The sequence below is a fragment of the Sarcophilus harrisii genome, chromosome 4, assembly GCF_902635505.1.
Source record: "Sarcophilus harrisii chromosome 4, mSarHar1.11, whole genome shotgun sequence".
Classification (NCBI taxonomy): Eukaryota; Metazoa; Chordata; class Mammalia; order Dasyuromorphia; family Dasyuridae; genus Sarcophilus; species Sarcophilus harrisii.
The window spans coordinates 89,867,103-89,891,881 of record NC_045429.1 but is presented as its reverse complement, the minus strand read 5'-3'; the positions used below and the strand labels follow the sequence as shown (position 1 = coordinate 89,891,881).

The following is a 24,779-nucleotide window of genomic DNA, read 5'->3' as shown; positions in this document are numbered from 1 at the left end:
CAACTTGCTATTGTATGTAGTTTGCCACCTGGTATAATTCTGCTTCAATCTCAACACAGGTTGTCACCGATCCCTGACTTCTCAGGAAGGCTGAGAGCCCTTAGGGAGATGGGGAGCCGAACCAGACATTATTAGCAGGTTCCCTCTGGGCTGAAGGGTCTTATACCCAGGCTTCCCCCACTAACTGTGACCCTGTACAATCAGCCTCCAAACTACTACCACCTTCTGCTTCTCTCCCCTTAGGGAAATAATTTAACATTAATATGCCAATAATTTTATAATTAGCACAATGCAGGTTTAAAATTCATTGGAGAAGATTGATGCAAGCACTGAATAAGTTTATGTCTAAGAAGCAACTCATATCCCATGGACTCTGAGTCAGCTAGACACCTACATGATAGAGGAGATATAGTGTTGGGCTTGGAATTAGAAAGAGCTGACCTGAAATGTTGCCTTGGATGCTGGTGAGCTTAGACAAGTCACTTAACATTTCTCACTCTTGGTTCTATCATCTGTAAAATAGAGACGATAATAACAGCACCTACTTCATAGGGCTGTTGTGAGTAACAAATGAGATGACATGTAAAGCTTCTTGCAAGACAGAGCACTCTGTAAATGCTAGCTATTATTATTGTCATTAATAACACAAAGAAAGAACATTAAAAGAGAAAATGACAGTTTAACCTTTATTTGTTGCCATGGTTATTCCCATGACTTTCTTTGACTCAATGGTTGAAAAAGGCATTAAAGAATGGAAGCATACACAACATAGTGTTCACACCTAACACCTTTCCATAACATGACTAGGGACAGCTTATTAGAAATATTTATTTCACTTCTTCGGTTGTGTTTTTTTCTGCAACAATGAAGTCTGCCCCAAGGGGTCTGCAGTTCACAAAACATCTAAATGACAGGCACTGGTGCTTCTTTCAGAAGCCACTGAATTAAGACATGTCTGCACATTATCCAGGCTGAAATTACTAACACAGAAAAAACAGTTGTATGATTGGCTAGCCCAGAATAATGAGTAAAGGTGTCAAGTTCATGCATTAAGGACTTTAAGGTGATCAAAGAAAAATGTCCCACAATTCATAGGTCATGATGTTTATGAGATGAACAGCTCTTGGAACATCCCTTCCACTTCCATCCCACCCCACCCCCAAATCCCAATCTCCAAATGGAAATGTGAGCTCCAAATGGAAACATGTTATTTACAATTTATTTAGTCGAGGGTTTTCCTTGAGAAGTACTGGATCCTTCTAAATCAGTCTTTCCATGGGCGGAGGCTGCACCATATTCCACATTTCTACACGTGACCCCTCTTTTTCTTGACGGCTGGGGCTGTAGGTCCCCTGGTTTGCCCGTTTGTTGGAAGCTATGAAGGAAGCCACCACTGCCAGAAAAAGGATCAGTAACACAGCTAATGTGATTGAGCCAATGGCAGTGAAAATGTCCGAGATCAAGTTGTCTGTCAGCTGGAAGGATTGAAATAATCACAATGTCATTAAGAAGTAAAATCAGATCTATGTGAACAAACTACTGTAGAAAGAAAATCATCCAAAATAATTTCAAAGAAACAGTACTAGGAGAGTGTATATATAGGTTAGCCAACAGACTTAGTATCTGAAAGGAAATTGAACTTTCCCCCTTAGGAAATGCAAGTAAAGTGAACATGTTCTTACATTTCATTTCCTAATGTAAAGAGTTCAGTCCTATTGTCAGAATTAGCTGTGAAACTGACTGATTCATTAATTCAGTGCTGTTTCAATTTCAGCAAATGACAATTTGTATTTGTGACATTAAATGTAGATTCTATATGGAGAATATTAACCACAAGTATATGGAAAGATGCTTTTTAATCTATCTTTCCCAAACCTCAACTCTACCCGTATAGCCTGGCCTCAATTCTCTGACCTTGGGAGTGAAATTGGAGGGAATCTTATTTTCTGGATGCTCTTTTGGAAGAAAATCAGTTGAGCATCCTGGAAAAGCATCTTTGATTAGGGAAACCCTAAACTTGCAGGCAGATTTCTCAGTCATCACTGATTGAAATTTGAAGTGACAATTAAATAGTTCTAAAAGCACATGTGCTCAAGGCAGAACCCAAATATTTAGAAACCAAAAACTATAGGTGGCCCTGTTGGGAAGAGTTTGTTACAGGGTATTGCGTGGACAGAATGATTTGTTTCAAGTTCTTCTCTCTTGACAGCTAAGAAATCAGCCAAGCACTTCTCAAGCCATTTGAACTCTAATGGTATAGAACCCAAAGCGAGTGACATATGATTGGGATTTCTTTGAATAGAAATATTCTGTGTTGGCAGTAAGAGGCTATAATCAAATTCTTTCTGGCATTTATAGAATATGCATGTCCCCATTTTGCTTTTTCAATTATTCTTCCCACCCCTTCCCTACCCCTTCACTTTGTTAAAAAAAAAAAAAAAGTTTTTTTTTTCCATTAAAAGTACACATTCCATTAAAAGTACACATACAAACACACACAGAGACACATTCCTTTTAGGCAATAAATGTTTAACAACCAGTTCTCTGAAATAAAAATTTGTGCTTTTCAGTTTCAGTTTTATTCTCTCTCACTAACAGCTAGACAATTAAGAAAACAATTAAACAAGCCCAGATTTGTAGTATTTGCTTATTTTTGAAATTTAAACTCATACTGCTGATTTGGAATTAATTCCAAAAATCTCAGCTTTTTTTTTTTTTTTTTTTTTTTTTTTTTTTTTTTGCTGAGGTAATTGGGATTAAGTGACTTGCCCAGGGTCACACAGCCAGGAAGTGTTAAGTTACTGAGGTCAGATTTGACTCAGGTGCTCCTGACTTCAGGGTTGATGCTCTATCCACTGAGCCACCTAGCTGCTCCCAAAATTTCAGCTTTTAAGAATTCTCATGGGAATCTAGTGGATTATTTTCCTGGCTATCTCCTTCTATGTGACACTTACCATTAACCTATAAAGACAATTACAGAAGAGAATCTTCCAAATGAGGCACCTGTTCTATAGGAACTTTCTTTTAGAGAATATTAGGCCCATGAACAACACATAAGTTATCAACAAAAAGTAGTAGCCCCAGAGTTTAACTAAATTGGGGTTTGAGTCCTATCTATGGGAAATACTGGCTGCATCACTTAAGCTTTTCCCTTAGCCTCTCAGGAACAAAGGCAATTTTCCAAGTTGTAGATTTGCATAGGTTGAGAGATTTCCCATACCACATATACCGGCAGAATTGCAGATCTGAACCAAAGATCAAGGTGAAACTTTGTAGAAAAATATCCACTTTTGACATATGAATATTAAATCAAGATATTTAAGAGAATAAAGTTCTAAATTAATTATAAATGGCTTGCACTGATTAAAAAAATTGAGAAATAGTTGATCACAATCCTTCAGGGATTTTTATACGATTTATTTCAGAAGCAGGTTAAAAAGTGTGGATGGTGGGCATTGCCTTGGAGGCAGAAACACCTGGGTTCAAATCCTGCCTCTAACACATACTAGCTGGGAAATCATGGGTAGCACAATCTCTTAAGGTCCTGGGCAACTGACTTAAAGTACAAATTACAGAAGAGTTGTTGAGTTTCTATACTGGGCATCCCTCCTTCCATCATCTTATTTAATTTATGTTTTATATATTAATAATCTAACCTAATCATCTTACATTTTGGCTTTGCACAGTAAAACCTGATGGTTATTAGATTTTTTTCCCCCAAAAAACTGATTCATTCTAGCAATTTTTATTCTTGGATGGAAAGTGGTCTATATTGACCAAAGAGGAATAACAATTGTTCTGAGAGCCAAAATTCATGAAAATAGCTCATTTCCATCCTGCCCATTATGAGAGAGTCGTGCATTTTTGCTTCCCCCCCAAGAGTTTCTCATATGGAGCTCATTCTGAGAGAGACTATTGAGTTTGTTTTTATTTTCCTTCTTTCAGTTTCAGAGAGATGCTTTTCCCTGACCCATTCTCCCTTCTCTGGTACATTTTAGAGTTTTCAAGGGTCAAAGCCCATCTTTTTGGACCATGAGCACTCTGAAGGATGTTCCGGTTCAGTCTGGGAAGTTTGCCCCTTTGGCACATTCAGAGAAGTGATGTGGAGATGTCATAAGGTTCTGCAGTCTGGTCCCATCAGGATCAACTGTTTTTTCACTAATTGATTGTGGAACAGTTCATCTAATTTGGAAAACATAACATGAACTTGTTTGTCTGGAAGGGGGAAGGGATAGAAAGGAGGGATGAGATCATTTTTATCCTAGACATCCAGAGCTGCCTGTCAGAATATTTGGTGCTGATGGACAGCATTTGGAACAATGGGAAAACCATAAACACATAGGAAATTGCCCCAGAAAAAAAGCTTTGTGTAGCTTATTGGGTAATAATTAAAAATCAGAATTGAAAGGGCATGGAAATGTTTCAAACCAGGAGATTCAAGGAAAGTGGGAATGAGTTGGAGGTCCAACTTCATCCATCGCCACTCACTGTCTGTCCCAGCAGCAGTCTGTACTTGAAACTTTGCCACTGGAGAAATACCCAGGTGGAAGAATCTCAGGTGGAGAATCAGACTTTCAGGATCTGCCTGCTCATCACAGGTCACATGGAAGCCTGAATCTGTATGAACTTTTCAAACTATGTTTCTTAGGTGCTTCTAAGGATAGAAGAAAAATATGCATCACTATTAAGCAAATGATTAATGAAACAAGTGATGTTTTCAACTATTGAGACTGCTTGCTTTTTTTAACTGCTTAAAGAACACGGTGATTGATATATGCCCATAATCAATTCCTCCCCTACCAGAGAGTCTAAGCTGTTTCAGAATTTCTGAGACTTATAATGGACTAAGTCAATCAGATTTCCATTCTGTCTGGCATCAGTCTGTTGAACTATCAGGAACAGGAGGCCATCAAGTTGCCTAAAAAGGAGCAAACAAACTAAACTAATTAAAAAAAAATTTCCAGAATGGAAATGAAGCAGGTAAAATCTCCCAGCTTGATCATAGTGAGAAAGCCCTTCTCTCCGAGTATGGGCAGACTCAGTCTTAAAAGAAAGAAATAAAGAAAAATATGTCCTTTTTTCAGACCCACCTTTTGATTTCATCTATTTTGGGAGCTCCTGGTGAGGAACTTCCTCTACCAATATAAATCAGTATTTTATCTGTGATTCATAGTCTTAGAAAATTGCTTGGCTCACTGAGAGGTTAAATAATTTCCTGGGGTCATGCAGTCAGAACCCTTCAGAGATTGGATTTGAACCCAGGGCTTCCTGACTGCGTCACTCAGGTACTTCATCCATTATGCTAGATTCATGAAAATAAAGACAAAAAATTCTTATACAAGTCAAAGGAGAAAGGCTTTTATGAATGGCTGTCTGGAGACTTTTGTTATAAAGAGTGAATTATTGATTTAATGGATGGCAAAAATCTCCCAGACAGACCTAAATCCTTGAACTATATCATGCCAGTGTATTGCTGGGAATAGTCGTTTCCATAGTAATATTGAATGAATGCCAGATTTTTCTTTGTAAAGTTACTGTTTCTGCAGTAGTCAATTTTCAGCCATAGATACACTACTCACTTTACTGGGTAGCAAGAAAAGGAGGAAGAAGAGAAGGAAAAAGAGAAGAGTGTCATAAAGATTTAACAATTGTCTTGGGAAGGGTCATGGTAGAATAGGAGGGGAAAATCTGCCAAATGCTTTTTAATCAAATAGCTTAGTAAGAAGAAATACATCCCAGATGTATGTAAGCTCTTTGATCAAACCAATGTTTGTTTTTAAATTTGTAGCCTTGGTACTTGGCACTTAGAAGTTGTTTGTAATAAATGTTAGTTCAATTGAAATGAATCTGTTTTCTCACCTCTATTTTTTCTGTAATTCTCTCATAGGCTTCTTTTTGTCTTCCTCACCCTTAAGAAAATTGTTCTCCAGTGTTTTTTTCTTCCATCTTCTATTCTTCTCTATTCTCTTTTGCTTGTCGATCTCATTCACTACTATAGTTAAAACATTACCTCTATTCAGATGATACACAAATCTATGTCTAGTCTTGATGTCTCTTGAAACTCATATCTCCAGTGGACTAAAGGATGTTTCCATCTAGATGACTAATTGGTACCTCAAATTCAGCCGTTGTTCTCAGTAGGAAGGGATGGAATTAGATGACCTTTAAGGTTCCTTATACATCTCAATAAATAATCTCTTGATCCTATGACTTGGTAATGGATGAAGTGAGAAAGAAAAAAAATAAAGGATAATGCAAACATTTCAAACATGGGACAATGGATGATGGTGATATCAATGACAGAGTAAAATCAGAAGAATGAATTCTGAGTTTTTCTTTTTAAAGTTAATATTACTGCAGTAATCAAATTTTAATCATAGATACACTGTCCACTTTGCAGTGAGCAAGAAAAGGAAGAAGAAGAGAAGAAAAAAAGAGAGGAGTGTCATAAAAGTATAACAATTGTCTTGAGGAGGGTCATGGTAGAATAGGAGAGGAAAATTTAGCCAAATGCTTTTCATTAAATTGCTTAATAATTGAGGAAAAGATCATAAATGCTTCTGCAATAACATTATTGATAATTTATTTCACCTTTCTTATTTTCTATTTTCATTTCCACTATTCTAGTATAGGCTCTCATCCTAATATGTCTCCTCTTTAATCTATCTCCCTTCTAAATTTTCTTTCACACTAGACTAATATTCTTGCTATGTGCATCTACATGATTTGTTCTTCTCTTCAACTCTGCAATGGTTCCCTATTGCTTCTTATTTCTTCATTTATGTTCAAACATTTTATCTAGTGCTATTCTTTCTAGTCTTACCTCATTTGCTGGGAAGTCTATAGAAGAGATTCACATTCAGTTATAGATTGAACTAGATTTCTGATTTGTCATTCTGTGATTTGAACTTTAAAATAGGAATTTAATAGGAGGAAAAGCAATAATGCCTAAACTAACTAAAGAAAAACATTAAAAGGATAGAAATTTAGGATATGAATAGAGAATACTTATAAGTATAGTTTTGCTAAAAGTTAATTTTGTCTTATATTCCTCTCCAAATGAGGAGAGTAGTATGAGATAATGTTCCTGAAGAATAGTTTACCTGATTCATGGATGGTTTTGACAACAATATGAGAGGAAATGTACAAATGGACTTCTGTCATTAATTCAGTGATGGAATATCTTGGAGTATAGGAGTCCTGGAAAAGCCTTTACTCTCCACATGGCTGGTGTTTGTGAGAGCCTGATGGGATGGAACAATTAAGATAATCTCTACTAATTTCTAGATGGTGACCCTGACCTGGCTGATAGGACTAAACAAAGGCTTTTCTCTTCATTGGAGATTTTTTTGATGCCTTCATATACATGCAAGGTGTTCATAAAGCATTAAACATTTGCCAGAGACATCACATGTCCTCATGTGCCCAGCACAGATTGAGGAGCGAGTCTGATGCAGTTTTGGATGCATGATATAATGTTGTGGTAAACAAGGAACTTTTATGATCCTTCTAATAAAGGATGTGACAGTTATTTATGCCCAAAAGTACTCCTCAAAGTAAAGTATTTACTTCTGAAAAATCTGACCCATCTCCAAATGGAAAATTGATGACACTGGCCCCCTTTCTCATCAAAAGCAAGAAGTATGCCTTTGAGAAACAGCATTACTATATCATTCAAGTTTTCCATGTAGCAGCCACAATAAAAACTGTAGAAGATATCTTTCTTCTTAATTGACCCTCCTGAATTGTTACTTGTGATCAGTGAACTTATTTCACCACAATGGAGGGCTAAGATTTGACAAACTATCATCACATGGGCTGGATTTTCTGTCTCCCATTTCATCCTCAGCTGGCATTGTTGAATACTAGAAAGAGCTCTCAAAATAATCAATCATAATGTCTCTTTACTGTCAAGGAAGGGAGTCTCACCTTTTAAAAGCAGAGTCCTTGGGGCAGGTAGATGGTGCAGTGGATAGAGCAATAGCCTTGAAGTCTGGAGAACCCGAGTTCAAATCTGATCTCAGAAACTTAAGACTAGGTAAACTTAAACTTAAGCTAGGTATAGCTGTGTACTAGCAGAGTACTTGACAAACAATGCTATTCTGGAAGCATTCAGGAAAACTGACCTGAGAAGGACGAATTACTTTTGGATGTAGTTCTGTTTGACCCTTTCAGGTCTTTTTCTTGTTTCAGTCCCTCCACATGGTCAACCAAACCTTTGGAACTTTAGTTCCTACTCTTTTGAGGTATGGGGTTACGGAAAGAGCTCCAAAGTACTATGGGGAGACAGGCGCATTTTATCTCAATTGGCCCACTTTAAGTGGCAGGTCTCCTTTTTCTCAAAAATGGTTAGTATAACTCTTTTCTCTAAATAACTTAGTGGATCATGAGAAAAAACTATTAGGAGGTTACTTTCTTTTAAATGACATGAGAGAGATAAAATTGCCTCTATATAACTATGATGACTGAATTTACCTGGAAGAAATTCCTTAACTGACTAAATGACAATCCTGAGTCCCTCATTGAAAGGGAGAGAGTTCTTATTTAGTCTTTGCAGATACAGAGGGAAATCTTTAAGAAGAAACCTTTAAAGGACAAATACTTTGCATCATCCTCCAATGGGATTCTCAGGAAGCAAGAGGTTTTTGCAGGTGGGCCAGGGAACACAGCTTTGTGAAAGCCATGGTGATAACAGATCCTGGGACAGGTTGTATGCAAGAGATCTATATGAGACTTTGAGAAAAAGAATTCACCCCTGGCACAGTCAAGTAACCCTGATGATCCTAAGGCATTTCCTGTTCAGCATCATGAACTTACATCTGGAAACTCATTGTGAACTTAAAGAATTTAGCATCACTCCACACAGACCAGATTTTGAAATCTGTACACTAATCTTCTAAAGGAGGAAGGTAAAACATGATTTTTTTTCATTCCTTCTCTTCTTATTGTGGTAACTCCTTTGGGATTTATTAATTTTTTTTGTATTTTTGTTTCTTTTGCTTATTTTAATTTGTACTTTATCTTTTTTTTTTTCTTTCTGGTATTACCTATACCAGACAATTCAACAAACATTTATTCAGGTACTGTTTGCTAAACACAGAAAAAAAATATATATATATATATGTATACACACACACACATATATATATATATATATATATATATATATATATAACAAAAAAAAATTCCCTGCTTTTAAGGAACTCACAATCTAATAAAGGAAGAACGTGTAAGTAACCATATAAAAATAGGATTTTCAGTAGAGAAATGGTGGGAAAGTATTAGTATTGAAATGGACTGAGAGATTTCTTACTGAAGATGGAATTTTAACTGAAGCCAGGAGGTAGCAAAGAAGGACTAGTTAATAAAAATGCAATCAGGAAAAGGAATGTCTAGTATGAGGAAAAGTAAGGGAGCCAATATCAGTGGGAATGACTGACAAGTGTTCATGTACCATGTCACACAATCACTCCAGAGTGGGGGCTGAATCAGATTAAAATGTAATTGTGAAATATTTAAATAAAAAAATTAAATAAGTATTTAAATAAACAACAACACAAAGATGGGGAGATGGGATGTATAGCCAAGAGAGCAGAGTAGAGAAGTATGCAAAACCTACTAAAATTCCCCTCTAAACAACTTTAAAATCACACCTCAAACTGAATTCTGAAGTGGAGAGCCAACAAAAAGTCAGAGTGAGACATTTTTTTCAGTCAAAGACAAAATAGGAGGTCAAAAAGAGAGTTCTGTAACATGAAGGATGAGGCAGGCCCAGAGTTTATGTGAGCAAAACACTAGCAGTGGGATTGGTGATAATGACAGAAGCAGCTTTGGGAGCTCTCAAGCCTGAAATAGTAAGGAGACCTCACAGATGATATCACAGGACCAAATGCTTTTTGGCAATCCTATTTCCTATACATACTTCTGGGTCATAGTTCAGGAGTAGAAAAGAGTATTCCTAGTGAAAAGGGAGGGCAAGCCCTGAGGGACATCACTTCAAGCGTTAAGTTTCAGAGCCCTTGAGGAACATTATCATTTCTGGTCCCAAGGGAGGAAGGGCCATGAGATGCCCCTAATATCAACAGCAAAGATCAAGAGCCCTTTTTGGATAAGGACCAGAGTTAAGACCAAGAATAGCGATAATATCTTTCTCCAAATCACACCACCTTGGAAACACTCAAAACTTCCAAAACCCCAGACCTAGCTTGGAAAATAGCAGTGTGAAAAAGCCTTACGCTTGAGAAAGACCTCCTCCATCATCTTCCTCCCTAGAGCAGGATAGAATCCAACTTTATCATAAAGTTTAAAATCAAGAAAAATGATATAAAAATGAACAAACAACAAAAAAGAACCTTACAATGGTAACAGAGAAGATTGACACAAATTCAAAAGAAGTTATAGAAGTCAAAACAACTTCAAGCTTCTTTTTTCCAAGAAAAAATGTTAATTGGACACAAGTCCAATAAGAATTCCTGGAAAAAGCTAATATTTTAAAATCAAATAAGAGAGAAAATGAGGTAAAGAATTTAAAACAAGGGAAGAAAACTATGAAAAGACAGTGGCTTGATACGAGGCAAAAAAAAATTAGGAAGAAGTTAACACTTTAAACAGTACCACCCAAATGGAAAAAGAAGTACAAATACTCTTTGAAGAAAATAATTACTTAAATATTAGAATGGGACAAATGAAAGCTAATGATTCCACGAGACATCAGGAAACAAAACAAGTCAAAAGAATGGGGGGAAATAGAAGAAAATATAAAGTATCTAATTAGAAAAACAATGACCTAAAAAACAGATGAAGGAGAGGTAATTTAAGAATTCATGGCTTACTGGAAATTGAGTGGATGGCCATCAATTGGAGAATGACTGAATAAATTGTAGTATATGAATGTTATGTAATATTATTATTCTGTAATAAATGACCAGCAGGATGATTTCAGAAAGGCCTGGAGAGACTTACATGAACTGATGCTGAGTGAAATGAGCAGGACCAGGAGATCATTATATACTTCAACAACAATACTATATAATGATCACTTCTGAGGGACATGGCCCTCTTCAACAATGAGATGAACCAAATCAGTTCCAAAGAGCAGTAGTGAATTGAACCAGCTACACCCAGCCTAAGAACTCTGGGAAATGAGTATGAACCACTACATAGAATTCCCAGTCCCTCTATTTTTGTCCACTTGCATTTTTGATTTCCTTCACGGGTTAATTGTACACTATTTCAAAGTCCAATTATTTTTGTACAGCAAAATAACTGTATAGACATGTATACATATATTGTATTTAACATATACTTTAACATATTTAACATGTATTGGTCAACCTGCCACCTGGGGGAGAGGGTGGGAGCAAGGAGGGGAAAAATTGGAACAAAAGATTTTGCAATTGTCAATGCTGATATATCTTGTAAATAAAAAACTATAATAATAATAAAAAAAGAAACTGCCATGTAAAAAAAAGAATTCATGGCTTCCCTGGAAGCTATAATCAAAGAAAGATCCTAGACATCATATTACAAGAAATCATCAAGGCAAACTGCTCTGATATCATAGAACCAGAGGATGAATTGAAATGGAAAGAACCCACCAATCATTACTTAAAGAGATTCCCAAATAAAAATTCCCAGAAATATAATAGCCAAATTTCAGATCTCCCTGCTCAAAGAGAAAACATTTCAAGCAGCAAGGTAAAAGAAAAACAAAAACCATTCAAACACTGTGGTGCCACAGTCAGGATCATACAAGATTTAGCAGCTACCACTTGAAGGAGCAGAGAGCTTGGAATATGATGTTCTGGATGTCAAAAGAGCTAGAATTATAACCAAGGATCACTTTCAAGAATTCCTGATGAAAATACTAGAGCTGAATTGAAAATTTGATTTTCCAAATGCCAGAGTCAAGAGAAGCATAAAAAGGTAAAAATAAAAGAGAAATCAAAAGGGATTCAATGAGGTTAAACTGTGTCCCTACGTGATACATGTATCTTCTAACAACTTTATCATTATTAGCATAATTAGAAGCATTCTACATAGAAAGAGGAAGGTGTGGGAGTGAGTTGATTATGTTGGGATAATGCAAAAAAAATGGATAGGCAAGAAAGAGATATACCCTTGGAGAAAGGAAAGAAATAATGGGAAAAATTATCTCTCATAAGAGAAGTGTGTAAAGAAGAGCATTTACAGAGAGGAGAAAAATAGTGTGTGTGTGAATACAAATAATACTTGAATCTCACATCTAAATTGGTTTAAAAAGGAAACACACACACACACACACACACACACACATACACACACACATTTATATATATTAACCTGGTAATAGCTATCTTCCTGATCTTATGAGATGTTAAAGCTTAAGCATCAAAGATTACCTTATATCTATTGTCTATATATCTTGTAAATACTCAGATATACATGTTATTTATTTTGTTAAAATGCAGATTTCTTGAGAGCTGAGCTGGGATTTTTTATCTTTGTGTTCTTGGCTAGGTCCCCAGTAAGTATTAAATGCTTGCTGACTGACTATCTGATTTGACCAAAGAGTAGAACTTCAAGAATTAATATCAACTTAGGCATATTGTAGAATGCTTTAAATGCTGAACAGCATTTTTAGTTTAGTCTAGTAGCAGTAAGGAACCATTGAAATTCTATAATTTCTTAATAGCAATTAATTAATACTTTACAGTATTACCTTTAAATTTATACAGCCTGTTCCTGCAAATTTATTAGAAATCCCTTGAGAGACAGATACCTTGAGGGTACTCAATGTCTTGAATACTTTGTATCTATCAGTGCTTTGCTCATAGTAGGTATTCAAAAGATTAATTTTTATGGATAAGGTGGGATTAATTATTTGGACTATTCTTCAATGTATATATGTACCTATTTATAGCTGGACATCAAGAATCAAGGTTTTTTTTTTAAATTTTCCTAAAAGGAGAAAAGCCAAAATCTCAATGTCCAAATCTTAATTCCTCCCTTCTCTTAACATCTAGAACATTTTTTTCCATGTTCCTTAATTTAGAATAATTATATCCCAATTTTTAAACTTCTCTATTATTTCATATAACTAAATTATAGACTTATTTTCCACAAAATTTGAGTGCATGAATAAATGAATGAAAAAAAAGTATTAAGTGGTTACTTGTTAGTATCAGGAACTATGCTAAGCTCTGGGGATATAAATATAAGAAAGCAAGATAGTCTCTGCCTTGAAAGTACTGGAAGATTTTGAAAGGAAAGTGGAGGGAGGAAGTCATGGGTATGATGGCATAGTTTGAAAATCCAGAAAATCATATGAATGTCTGGTTCTGAGCAAAATAAAGTGTGGTAGATATTTAATAAATATTTATTTGATTAATTGAAAAAATTATAGTTAGTTACAGTTAGGAAGACCTTAGTTTAAATGCTCTCTGAAAGCAACTAGCTGTATAACAATGGTCGTTACTAAACTTTTTCAGGGCTTTCATATTTTCACATATATAATCATAATATTAATGCCAGTAGTGACTCTATTGCTGCATTGGGGTTAGGATCAGATTAGATAATGGATGGTAAGCATTTAGCAATTTTTTTAGATGTGAAATACATGTCAGTTATTACTATTGATAACAACTGAAACTTTGCTTGAGCTGAACATTTCTTTGCATTGGACCAAGTTCTTAATCATCCTCACTTCCTACATCCTTCAACATTTTGAATAGCTGTCACAGCCTAAAGGAGCTGAAGACTTCATTTTCCTGTTAAAATAAATCCCAAAAGGAAGACCCCCCCCAAAAAAATCCTCAACATTACATTTTCATTCACACTTCACTCTGGTGAAGGGCATCGAGTCTATGCCATCATATTTACTACCCCCAAATCAAAACCAGTTGCTTTAGTAATGAGGGTTGATTGGTTTGGGCAGCGTTAATCCATGACAGAGAAACTTTAGGAGTGTATGAGGATAATTTGACTAGCTAAAGGGAAGCCATAAAAAAATGATCAAAAAGCCAATAGATATGCTGAGAACACCAAGCTTATTTTGCAGAGGATTTATAGCCCTCTTATCAGAAAATTATTTGGTCCAAGTCTGCATTCAAATAAGTCCTTCAGTAATTCAGCAAAACATTAAGCCCCTGAAGAAAGAATCTCCTATAATGAGATACCCCGGCAACCTCTAACAGGCAGCACATGTTTAATTTTCAGCAATGAGGAAAATGCCGTAAATCCATACGGTGTGTGAATAATCAGACCCATCTAGCCCTTAAACCTGGATCATATTACTGAGGCATGAGGAGGAACTAGCAGAATTTCTCCCCTTCACCGTGAGATAGATGGCAACTAGTTTCCTTTTGGGAAATGGAGGAGTATTTATTCTGGGATTCAGTCCATTGCAAATGGCAGAGATACCAACTCATAACCTCTTTAACTGATATCAAAAGCCATGTTTTTGTTGGCTTTTTTTTTTGAGCTGGACTTGAAGGTTTTTATTTTGTCCAACTTGGCTTCTCCTTCTGAAGGTGATAAAATGTAACTTTAAGTCACCCATGTATAATATTTGACTTTAATTAAGAAAGGCTGTCATTGAGATCTTTTTGTAATTCTATTCTTGTTTTAAAACTTTTCTTTAGTCTCCCATTGATGAATCTCTTTCTCCTGTACCTTCTCTGAAACTATCACAGAAACAACAATTTGTCATTATCACTGTCAGCTCATATCTAATCATCAGGTAATCATTTATTTGCAGTTCCTGGCCAAGGGGGAAGAGGCATTTCCTGGCTTGATTGGGATCCCTGCCACTTCAAAGACTTCTCTCTTCCCACTAGTTTGTTACGCAATGTGTCTCAAATAGCAATCCTGACAGTGATGCTTGATCAGGACTGTGGCACATATAGCTCCAAACCCTGAGTTGCCTTAAATATTTCACAAAATGGGTATAGTAGAAAAATTGCTGGATCTGGAGTTGGGAAAATGGAGATTTGAATACTGCTTCTGACATTTGCTAGTTATGTGACCTTGACCAAGTTCCATCTCATTTTCCTCACCTGTAAAATAATACCAACCTTACAAAATGCTTCACAAGCCTTAAAGGGTTACATACTAAAATACCAGATATTATTTTCTTCATCACTACCACCATCATCAATTACCTAAAAGTAATAATATTCACTCTATGAGGATTTGCTAATGAAGCTTGGTTTTGACTAGTAGCAGAATTTTGTTCCTTTCAGAAGCCTGGAATTCAAAATTCAAATCAATCGAATTTAGTTTGACTTCTATCATTCTTACAATTTATATTTCCTCCCATTCACCACCCCAGTCCCTATGAATTATGTGATACCAAGGAAAGAGGCCTGAATTTGCAGTGAGGGATCATGGATTCAAAACCCAACACTATCAATACTATTATGATCTTTGACAAGTTTAGCCTCCTGATTTTCTTCAAGTCTCAGCTCAAATCCTATTTTCTACAAAAGGCTTCTCTAATCCCTTCCCTCTTATCCTTATCCCCAATCCTATTCCATCCCCCCAGAGATTACCTCCTATCTGTCCTGTACATACCTTATATGGTTGAAGCTGTTTGACCATTGTCTAAGCCACTAGAATGTAAGCTCCTGAAGGACGAGGTTAGTTTTTGCTTTTTTTTTTGTATCTCTAGCATTTAGCACAGTGCCTGGCACATAGTAATCTCTTAATAAATGCTTATTGACTTGACTATATTAATGTATTTTAGCAAACACAGTGCCTGTTATAGAAAATGTGTCATTCTACCCTAGGATCTTTTCTTATAATAATTATTTCATATCTAGTTTATTAAGGTTTAGTATCATTTTATCCTGGGTATAATAATATTTGTAATGGTTATCTCATATAGTACACCATAAGGCTCCAATATGGTAATAGATAGAAAGTAGTTTGTAGTTTTTAAAATTTTCCTCATTTAAAAATGACCCTTCCTTAATAATATTCCTTAATAAAAAAGAAAGACAGAAATTCTACCTTTTCCATGGCTACCATTTTGGTGAAATGGAGATAATGCAAGTGTCCTATTCTTTTGCTAGAGAGATTGTGAAAATTAATAAGCTGTACTGAAGTTGCTCAAAACTAATTTAGGTTATCATTTGTAATGTTAATAATTACAGAATATACAAATTACCTTTCTGTTACCAAAGTAACCCTTGCTAAATAATTTTTCTCATCGTCTACTACTGTGTCCTATCACTCACAGTCACTTTTTACTCCCTCTTATTCATTTCCAAGTTCAAAATACTTAAATGCAATTCCTATTAACTCACCTGTAATAATAAGGATTTCCCCAATTCCCAAATAAGTAGAGACTTGGGAAGGAAACCGAAGTTATAGCTTTCCCTACTCTGTACTATTGAAGGCTTACTCCCTCCCTTTATTCCCATACCCTAGAATAACCCCTTTCCTGTTAATACTTCCCTCGTGGTCTATAACTTTTCTATTCAGCCTCCACTTAGATTGTTGATCCTCTGGGAGATGGCAGGGTCGGGAGCCCAGGGAAGCAAACCATACTTATCCCCTGGGTTTGAAGAATCCTCCCCAGCCTGAGCCTGTTTACAAGGACGGCTGCCAATTTTATAAACGTGCTCGTGTTCTTTTCAGGGTCACCCTGCTTGTAAGACACAGATTAAACATGCAGTCTCAAGATTTTCAGTGTTGTGAGGAAATGCATTTACATTCCACTGACAGCGTCTGGTGTAAAAGTTAGCCATCTGCTGCAAATGAGTGAAAAACACGAGGCACGTTGTGACTTCGACAGGGGAAGGAGGGAAGGATACAGCATCCTTGCCACTCTTGCCACTTTTTGGGTGGCGCCAGTGAGAAGAGGGCAGATCATTTACTGACTTACTGTAAGAGGAAAACCTAGGTTTTTTTCAGGCAGTAATTTTATCAACTATTTTCATTGTCTTCACCGAAGTTAATTAGCCAATATTCTCTTTGGTGCCCAAATCCTTCTAAATAATGGTGCCATCTATCACTTGTGTCCACCCAGATTTTAGAGCATTCTTCATATGTTCTCTAGGGCTTTTATCCTGAACCCTAGTCTATTCTCCAAAATAGACTTGATTAGAAAAACATTTTGGAAAAGTAAAAAGTTAGAGGCTATAAAACCCAGGTCCTAATTTTGGTACAGCTAATATCAACACAATTTGACTTTGATGCTCTCCCACTTCACCTCTGCCTTGAATCCCTAAATTCTTTCCAACCAAAATCCAGTTACCATTTCCTCCATCTTTCTGATCCCTCTCTCAACTTACCCCTTGTCTCCCCCCAAGCTCCTACCACTCTCTCCCACTAAATTATTGCATTTGCCTTGTGTTTATTTTATATTGGCTTATCTATATGAATTTGTCATTCATGACCTGGACTCTGACTCCTCCCCTCCAGTAGATGATAAGCTTCTAGAGAGTAGGATTGTTTTCTTTTTATTTTTGTATCCCTAAAACCTTCTATAATGCTTGGCTCTTGAAATAATGGTAGCTTGATACAATGCGAATCTTCACTCACTGGTTCTATAATCAGAAGACTTTGGGTCATATCTCATCTTTGATATTTCTTTGTTACCTTTTGTTCTCTGTTTCCTCCCTTGTAAAAGGAGGGAATTGAGCTCATTGGTTTTTAAGATCCTTTCCAACTATGAATTGAATGGGATAAAATAAGAGAGAGAGCAGGGACTCTTTCTATTTTGTCCTTGTTTCCCCAGAATCTGTCCTATAGTAGGTACTTACTATATATTTACTGATTGATTGTCATGCCTCTGATACACACCAGCCATGTAATCACAAATAGATAATCATATAGCCCTCTCTCTATAGCCCTAGCAACTCTTTAGGACTATAATTTATAGATATTTTCCCATCTGCATTTATGGAAGTCTTTCACACCATGAGTTCTATGCAGTGATCAAACCACAGGTTCTGCCTTGTGAGGGCCTAATCCCAACTCCCATTCCTCAAACGATACCATACTAGTTGCGATCAGGTACCTAATATAACCCTATGTGTCACATTTCTATAGTTGATAGATGGTTATACTTGTTACTTTATCATGCTCAAGATCCTTGCTATTTAATGTACTTATTTGTTCATCTTACTAATGACATTTGTTCATAATTTTAAAGACCACATATGTAAAAAACAAATTCTTAGAAGAAAAGTAGAAGATGATTTATATTTTGCAGGACTTAATAAAGCCTAGCAGATGGGGTGATGAACCTTTATTAATTAATTCATTTACCAAACATTTGTTAATAAGTGCTACATGGCAGGTACTGCTAAGCACTGGGAGTGGATGCTAAAGCAAAAAAAATTGGCAGATCCTATCTTCAAGTATGTTTCCAGTGAAAGCGCTATGTTCATAGATAAGTCAACAAGAAATATGGTCAAAATAAGATGCTGCATGTAATCTATTATTAGAGAAGCAAAAGTCAGAAGAGATGTTTCAAGTCCTACCTATGAGGTACAACTTCTCCTGACTGATGAAATCACAGTTCTGGAATAAAATAAGCAAACTAATAAAGTGACTGGAGGTTGGGGTGGAGAGGGAAGGTAACTAGCGGCTGAGGATACAGAAGGCACCATGAAAGTGGAGTTAGCAGAGTTTCCTTGAGTTGAGCCTTAGAGGAAGCTCCAGTTTCCATCAGGCAGAGGTGAGAGAGGGAGAGCATTTTCCCAGCCTGTGCAAGAAGTTCTTGGGATTGGCACAAAAATCAGAGAACAAAGAAAAGGACCAGAATTCTCAGCCAGGATTCCTTGACTTTGAACACCCCAGCATGTGTCTGTCAGTCAAAAGACAAAACAACTCAACAATTCAAGAACACCTCCTGGGTTGTTGCTTCTGTCAAACAGCCATCCTGCAAGGCACGTTATCAGGCGCTGATTAAGAAGGTAGCTATTTAAGTGTTTCACACTGTCAAACAACAAGGTATCAAGTCAACAACTCCCCTTTTAGATGCAGCACTTAGATTGCAGCCATATATTACTTCCAACTGTAAATATTAATGATGAAGGGGATTGGGAGGGGGAAGAAAGAGCTCTCCATTGGCTACCATACTGCCTGAGCTCAGCATATTACATGACACTCTGGCATTATTTGCTGAGATGTAGATAATTGTACTTCTTGTTAACACGTTTCTGTGTATTTTTTACCCCATCAGCAGTTTCTTGGATCAATGCCTAGATAAGGCACAGCTAACATCAGCACAATTTGACTTTGATAGAAAGTTGAAATTTATGCATATTTGAAAATTGTACATTCACTTGACGAAGGTTTATCTTCTTTGGATCCCGTAGTCCTGTACCTGAAGCCAAATGGTCCCTTGGCACTGGAGGCCTGTGACTGGCTTTCAGATGTCTCAGTGTGATTTTTTTTTCTTTTACTGTGGTTGATTAGGAAATAGAGAATAGATTTCATTTCCAATGTAATGGAATTTTACAAGTGTCTTGGAACTTTTCATGAGAAAATAACTTAATTTTTATACCTTGTAAAGTTAATTTCTCTCTCCAAACATCATTTCTCAGCCTTTGCTTGTGTAGAAGACCCAACTTTGAGACTTAGATTTTACTACTTGTTGATTAGCCTTGGGAAAATAGCATAGTGGATAGTAATGAACTTGGAAAGACTGTAGTTCAAATACTAGTTCTGACACTTAAAAGCTGTATCACTCTGGGCAAATCATTTAAGTTCTCAGCTTCAGTTTTCTCATCTGTAAAATGGGGGTTATAACAAATCTACATCTCAATGCTAGGCTCACGAAATTTCTGTTGAACATTAAAATGAAATGATGTATGTATCTTGCAAACCCTTAAAGAGCTACATGCTGGCCATTATTCTTAAGTCATTTCACTTCTTTGAATTTTGTTTTTCTGATCTGTTAAATGGAATGACACTTTTATTTCTTTCTGTATATGGTTATTAGGAGGGGCACATGGGAGACTGTATGTGAAATGATTTTTAATTATAGAGAGTGCTACACAGGGGTGAATTGTTGGTCGTTAGTGGTGTATATGTTTTATGAATAATATTTCTTCAAAATCCATGAAGTGTCAGGAGATATAGAAGACAGTACCTAGTAATATTGGTATGTTAGGGAAGATATGCAAATACAGGGAAAGACTAGAAAATAAGGATTAGAGCTATATGTATCCTATGACAAGGGGCGTTTTGCCCAGCATTGTGATGTAGGTATATTTCCCATTTGAGATGACACCTGTCCCTATACCTTGCCTGAAGATCCTCCATTTAACCCCAGCATGTCCTCCTGGTATATCTCTTTGAGGGAGTATCCTTCTTGTTAGGTTCCCTTCCCTTTCCCTTGTAACCCTGTCAGAGTTAAGGAAGGATAAATACCTTTCCTGTTATAACTGTACCTTCAATCCTCTATTCCACCATCACAATCACCCCTAGTAGTTATTCCTCATTAAAATACTAGAATGGATGGGTGTGATTTACACTAGGGGTGTCAAATTTAAATAGAAATACCTAAGGATCCCTCAATATCACATATAGACATAATTTTGAAATGTAATGTTATCTATTTTATTGCATAATAAAATATGCAATTTTAAAATTTATTTTAATTATTTTATTATTTATTTTAATTAAATATTTATCATTACATTTTAATCTGCTTCAGGCCATACTCAGAAGTAGCCATGTTTGACACCTTTGGCCTACATTATTTGAGATATCATCCATATCAATGAGATCATAGTTCTATTCCTGTATCAAAAGAGGCAATAGCACTCATGTTGGTTCATAAGTACCTTAAACATATTAAGTATACACTAAGTCCAGGGGTCCTCAAACTATGGCCCGCGGGCCAGATGCAGCAGCTGAGGACGTTTATCCCCCTCACCCAGGGCTATGAAGTTCCTTTATTTAAAGGCCCACAAAACAAAGTTTTTGTTTTTACTATAGTCTGGCCCTCCAACAGTTTGAGGGACAGTGAACTGGCCCCCTATTTAAAAAGTTTGAGGACCCCTGTGTAAAATTGTGGCACTCTATGAACCAATACTGAAGCCTCATTTCAGTATTATTTCTTTTTTTAAATCATCAGATCATAAATCAGACCTGGAAAGGCTATATAGGTCAACAGACTCATACTACAGATAAGTGAAGCCAGAAAGTTAGGTGATTTATTCAGGTTCTCATAGCTAGTAAGGTGGCAGTGCCATAATTTAAGGCTTGGTCTTTTTATTCCACCACACTTTTCACTACACCATGCTTCTTCTCAGGAAAATTTCATGTTAGAAACACTGTTAAAAAAAATTTACATTTACTGCCCAAGAAGGTCATTCTGTTTTATGGGTAGGCTTGTTTCATTTTTGTGTTTTGTGTCCCAAGCACCTACCTTACTCCCTGGAACACAGCAGGTGCTTAACAAATTCGTCTTGATTTGATTGATATTTCAGCACTTCAAGGAAGTATGATTTCATCAGTGTGGATATTCCCTTCACTGGGGAAGATTGACACCCTTTTCAACTCTGAGAGTTATTGTGGTTGAAAAATTCATCATCCTGTGGCCAGCCTAGTAGTGAGCCTGTCTGAACTTAACTAGGCTGTCTCCCGTTGAAAAACATGAAAGAAGCTTTTCTGACTTGGTAGAACTACAAGAGTATATATACTCTGCAGGCATAGACACTGAGAAACCTAGATCATTTACATAAGGAGGTATTTAAAGTAGGACTTTAATGAAGGACTTATCCAGAAAATAGCAATTCTATACTAGCCTCCTACAATTAATAATTGCATGACATATATTTTCAACAATTCTAATATTCAGAAGAAAAATAAATAGAAAGAAAAACAAATTAGGAATATGTGAACCAAAAATTGGACTATACATGTACACACACATAACACACACACACACACACACACACACACTCCTTGATTCTGAAAATATCTCCTCCATGCTTCTATGAAATTTGAGTGCCCATTTCTTATTTCTCCTTCCTTTCTCTTCCACTTCTCCTCAACTCCTCCAGGACAAATAGTGTTCCAGCACATGGTTCCATGGCCACATATCTTAATATTTGAGTCCTTGACCTTAGGCCTGAGTGGGTAAAAGTGATGAGTGGCTTAGTATATCCTTGCACATCTCTAACTGTCAGCTCAATTCCCTCACCATTCCACACTCATTTCATAGGATCAGAGGTTTAAAGCTAGATGGGACCTTAGAGATTATTTAGTCTCTGCCTCTCATTTTACAGGTGAAGGAACTGAAACCCAGATAGAAAAAAATACTTGCCCTTGGTCACAGTAATAGTGAACGAAAGAACCAAGACTACATACAACCCACATCTCCCCCCCGCCCTTTCCATGTCTCTCTTTGTCTTTCTCTGTCTCTGGGTTTCTCTTTCTCTCTTTCCCTGACTCATTCATATAACTCATTCGGAGCTACTAAACTCCAAAGTACCAACATTAGATTAGAAAGGCACTTATAAGGCAGGTCCATCCAAGCATCTGCTCCTATGTGGCCAAGCCCTGAAATATGAGGCAGAGGATTAATTGTGTACAATTACATAGAACTGGCCCCCCTCCATGTAGCAGGTCTCATGGGGTTAATGTAAAACTCATTAACATTGCTTGGGATTTTGCAAATACACTTTAAAATGCAAGGAACTTATTATGTTGGTTTCTGTGACTCAAAAACATTTATAATGGCAATTAACTATTGATTCAGTTATCCCAACCCAAACACAGACAACCTTTAACCTTGGAAGCTTCAAATTAGAATAATTTCCATATTGCCAAATATGGTTATTTTTAATGTTCAGAGGGCTCAGCAGTTTAAAAAAAAGAGTAACAGATCCTGCTGGGACTAAAAAGTATATTTTCTCTTCTCTTTCCAATTTTTAACCCCTCTCCTTCCCCTTCCTGAATTAATATCTATGCAAAGGAATTATGTAGACCCTTTGATAGACTATTTTGTGCAAAATCTAGGTATTTATATAGCTGTCTGTATATGTATGTAAATATATAAGAATGTATGTATAGATATACATATACATTGGATAAAGATTGAACCTGTGATTTCATCAGTAGGGAGTTCTTGGATGAGATTGAAGTTAGCGACTTCTTTACAATTTATATTCTTAGAGAGTTGCCTCTTTATATATATATATGCACATATATATATATAGTATATTATATATACTTTATATTATGTTTATATTATATGCAAACATTTACATATATGCATATTTATATACACATATGCATATACACACATGTTTTCACATGTATTACCTGGTTAGAAATGCTTTATTTAGATCATGAACTTTTTGGGTTGGAAAGGTTTTTTTGAGATCTAGTCCAATTATTTTATTTTACAAACATGGAAAAAGTCCCAAAGAATTTGTCTAATAGGAAGTAAACTCCTGGAGGCAGGGATTGCTTTGTTTTTATGCCTCCATTGATTAATATGGCCTTTTATAGAGTCAATGTGGAATTGCCCAACATTCCACAACTAATTATTAACAAAGCTTGAATTAGGACCCAGATCTCCTAATTCCCAGTTCATTATTGACTGCCCCTCACTGAGCTAAAATTTAATCACACTCAAAAGGTAATGGAAATGTAAAAGGCAGTGGTGAATTGCTCATGGTCACACAGTTAACAAGCATAAGAAACAGGATTCACACTAAGGTTTCTCCTAACTTAACCCTGGTATGCTACTACATCAAAATGTCCCTTCCAAAAACAAAAACAAACAAACAAAAAAACCAAAAACCGTGCAACAAACTCACTACTATTATTTAGGGCTATATCCATAGTCCTGTTTGTTGCTTTAAGAAACATTAAGGTTCAATTCCCAAATATCTATTATATCTTGTAATACATCTTGTTTTTATTCTTGTGGCTGTTTCATTGTAAGGCAGTGGGAAGATAAAAGCCATGCTCTATTATTGCCCCAGGAAATGCTTTTGTGTGTTCTAAAATTATATTTTCCTAGCCTTCTCATAGACGACTATTAATTTCATCCAAACCATCCCAAAACAATGGCTGTCTTTATTTCCTTAAGAGAAATCCTTAAGATTTCCTTTATTTCCTTACTCTAGAATGCCTTTCTAGATCCCTCTTATTGCTGATGCCTTCCCTCTAGTGATTATTTCCATTTTTTCTTGTATGTAGCTTATCAATAAATAATCATCTGTATATTGTTTTTACCATTAAACCATGAGATTATTGATACCTGGGACTGTCTTTTGTCTTTCTTTGCATCTCCCGCACTTAGCACAATGCCTGGTACATAACAATAATTTTGTAAATTCTTACTGATTGACAAAAGTTAGAACTGAAAGACACAGTTCAAAGATCACAATAATAATATGCAATAATATTTGTAAAGCACTCTGCAAACCTCAAAGCACTGTATAAATACTACTACTACTACTAATAATAATCATTGTTATTATTGTTGTTGATAGGAAACTGTTCCCTGGAGAGGGGAAATACGAAGGTTTTACGGTTGGAAGTTGAAGCCAGATATTCTCTTTCTACTCCACTCCAAAGGGCACTGCCTAGAGAATCATCAAGTGCCCTTAGCTAGGAAAGACTGCAGATGAACTGCAAATAGATTCAAATGAAGCACCAAGTGCATTTTAACTTGAGACCTCATATCAAAGACATGCTGGAAGAAAATATTTAATTAGCAAGAATCAAAATGTGTCAGACAGATTGGATAAAGCACTTATGTAGGAAATAAGCCAATTATTATTTTAAAAACCATGAATTCTCCTCAAGCAAGAGCTCTT

At 36.2% G+C, this 24,779-nt stretch overlaps 1 protein-coding gene across 1 annotated transcript in view; it reads right to left on the bottom strand.

The window, feature by feature from the left end:
- Positions 1-655: 655 nt before the first annotated feature.
- The window catches only part of CRB1 (crumbs cell polarity complex component 1), a 263,746-nt gene continuing 239,622 nt past the window's right edge, over positions 656-24,779 (bottom strand). The window contains exon 12 of the mRNA XM_031937087.1: positions 656-1,475. Coding sequence (XP_031792947.1) covers positions 1,260-1,475 — 216 coding nt within the window. The 3' untranslated portion in view covers positions 656-1,259. The remainder of the gene's footprint in view (positions 1,476-24,779) is intronic.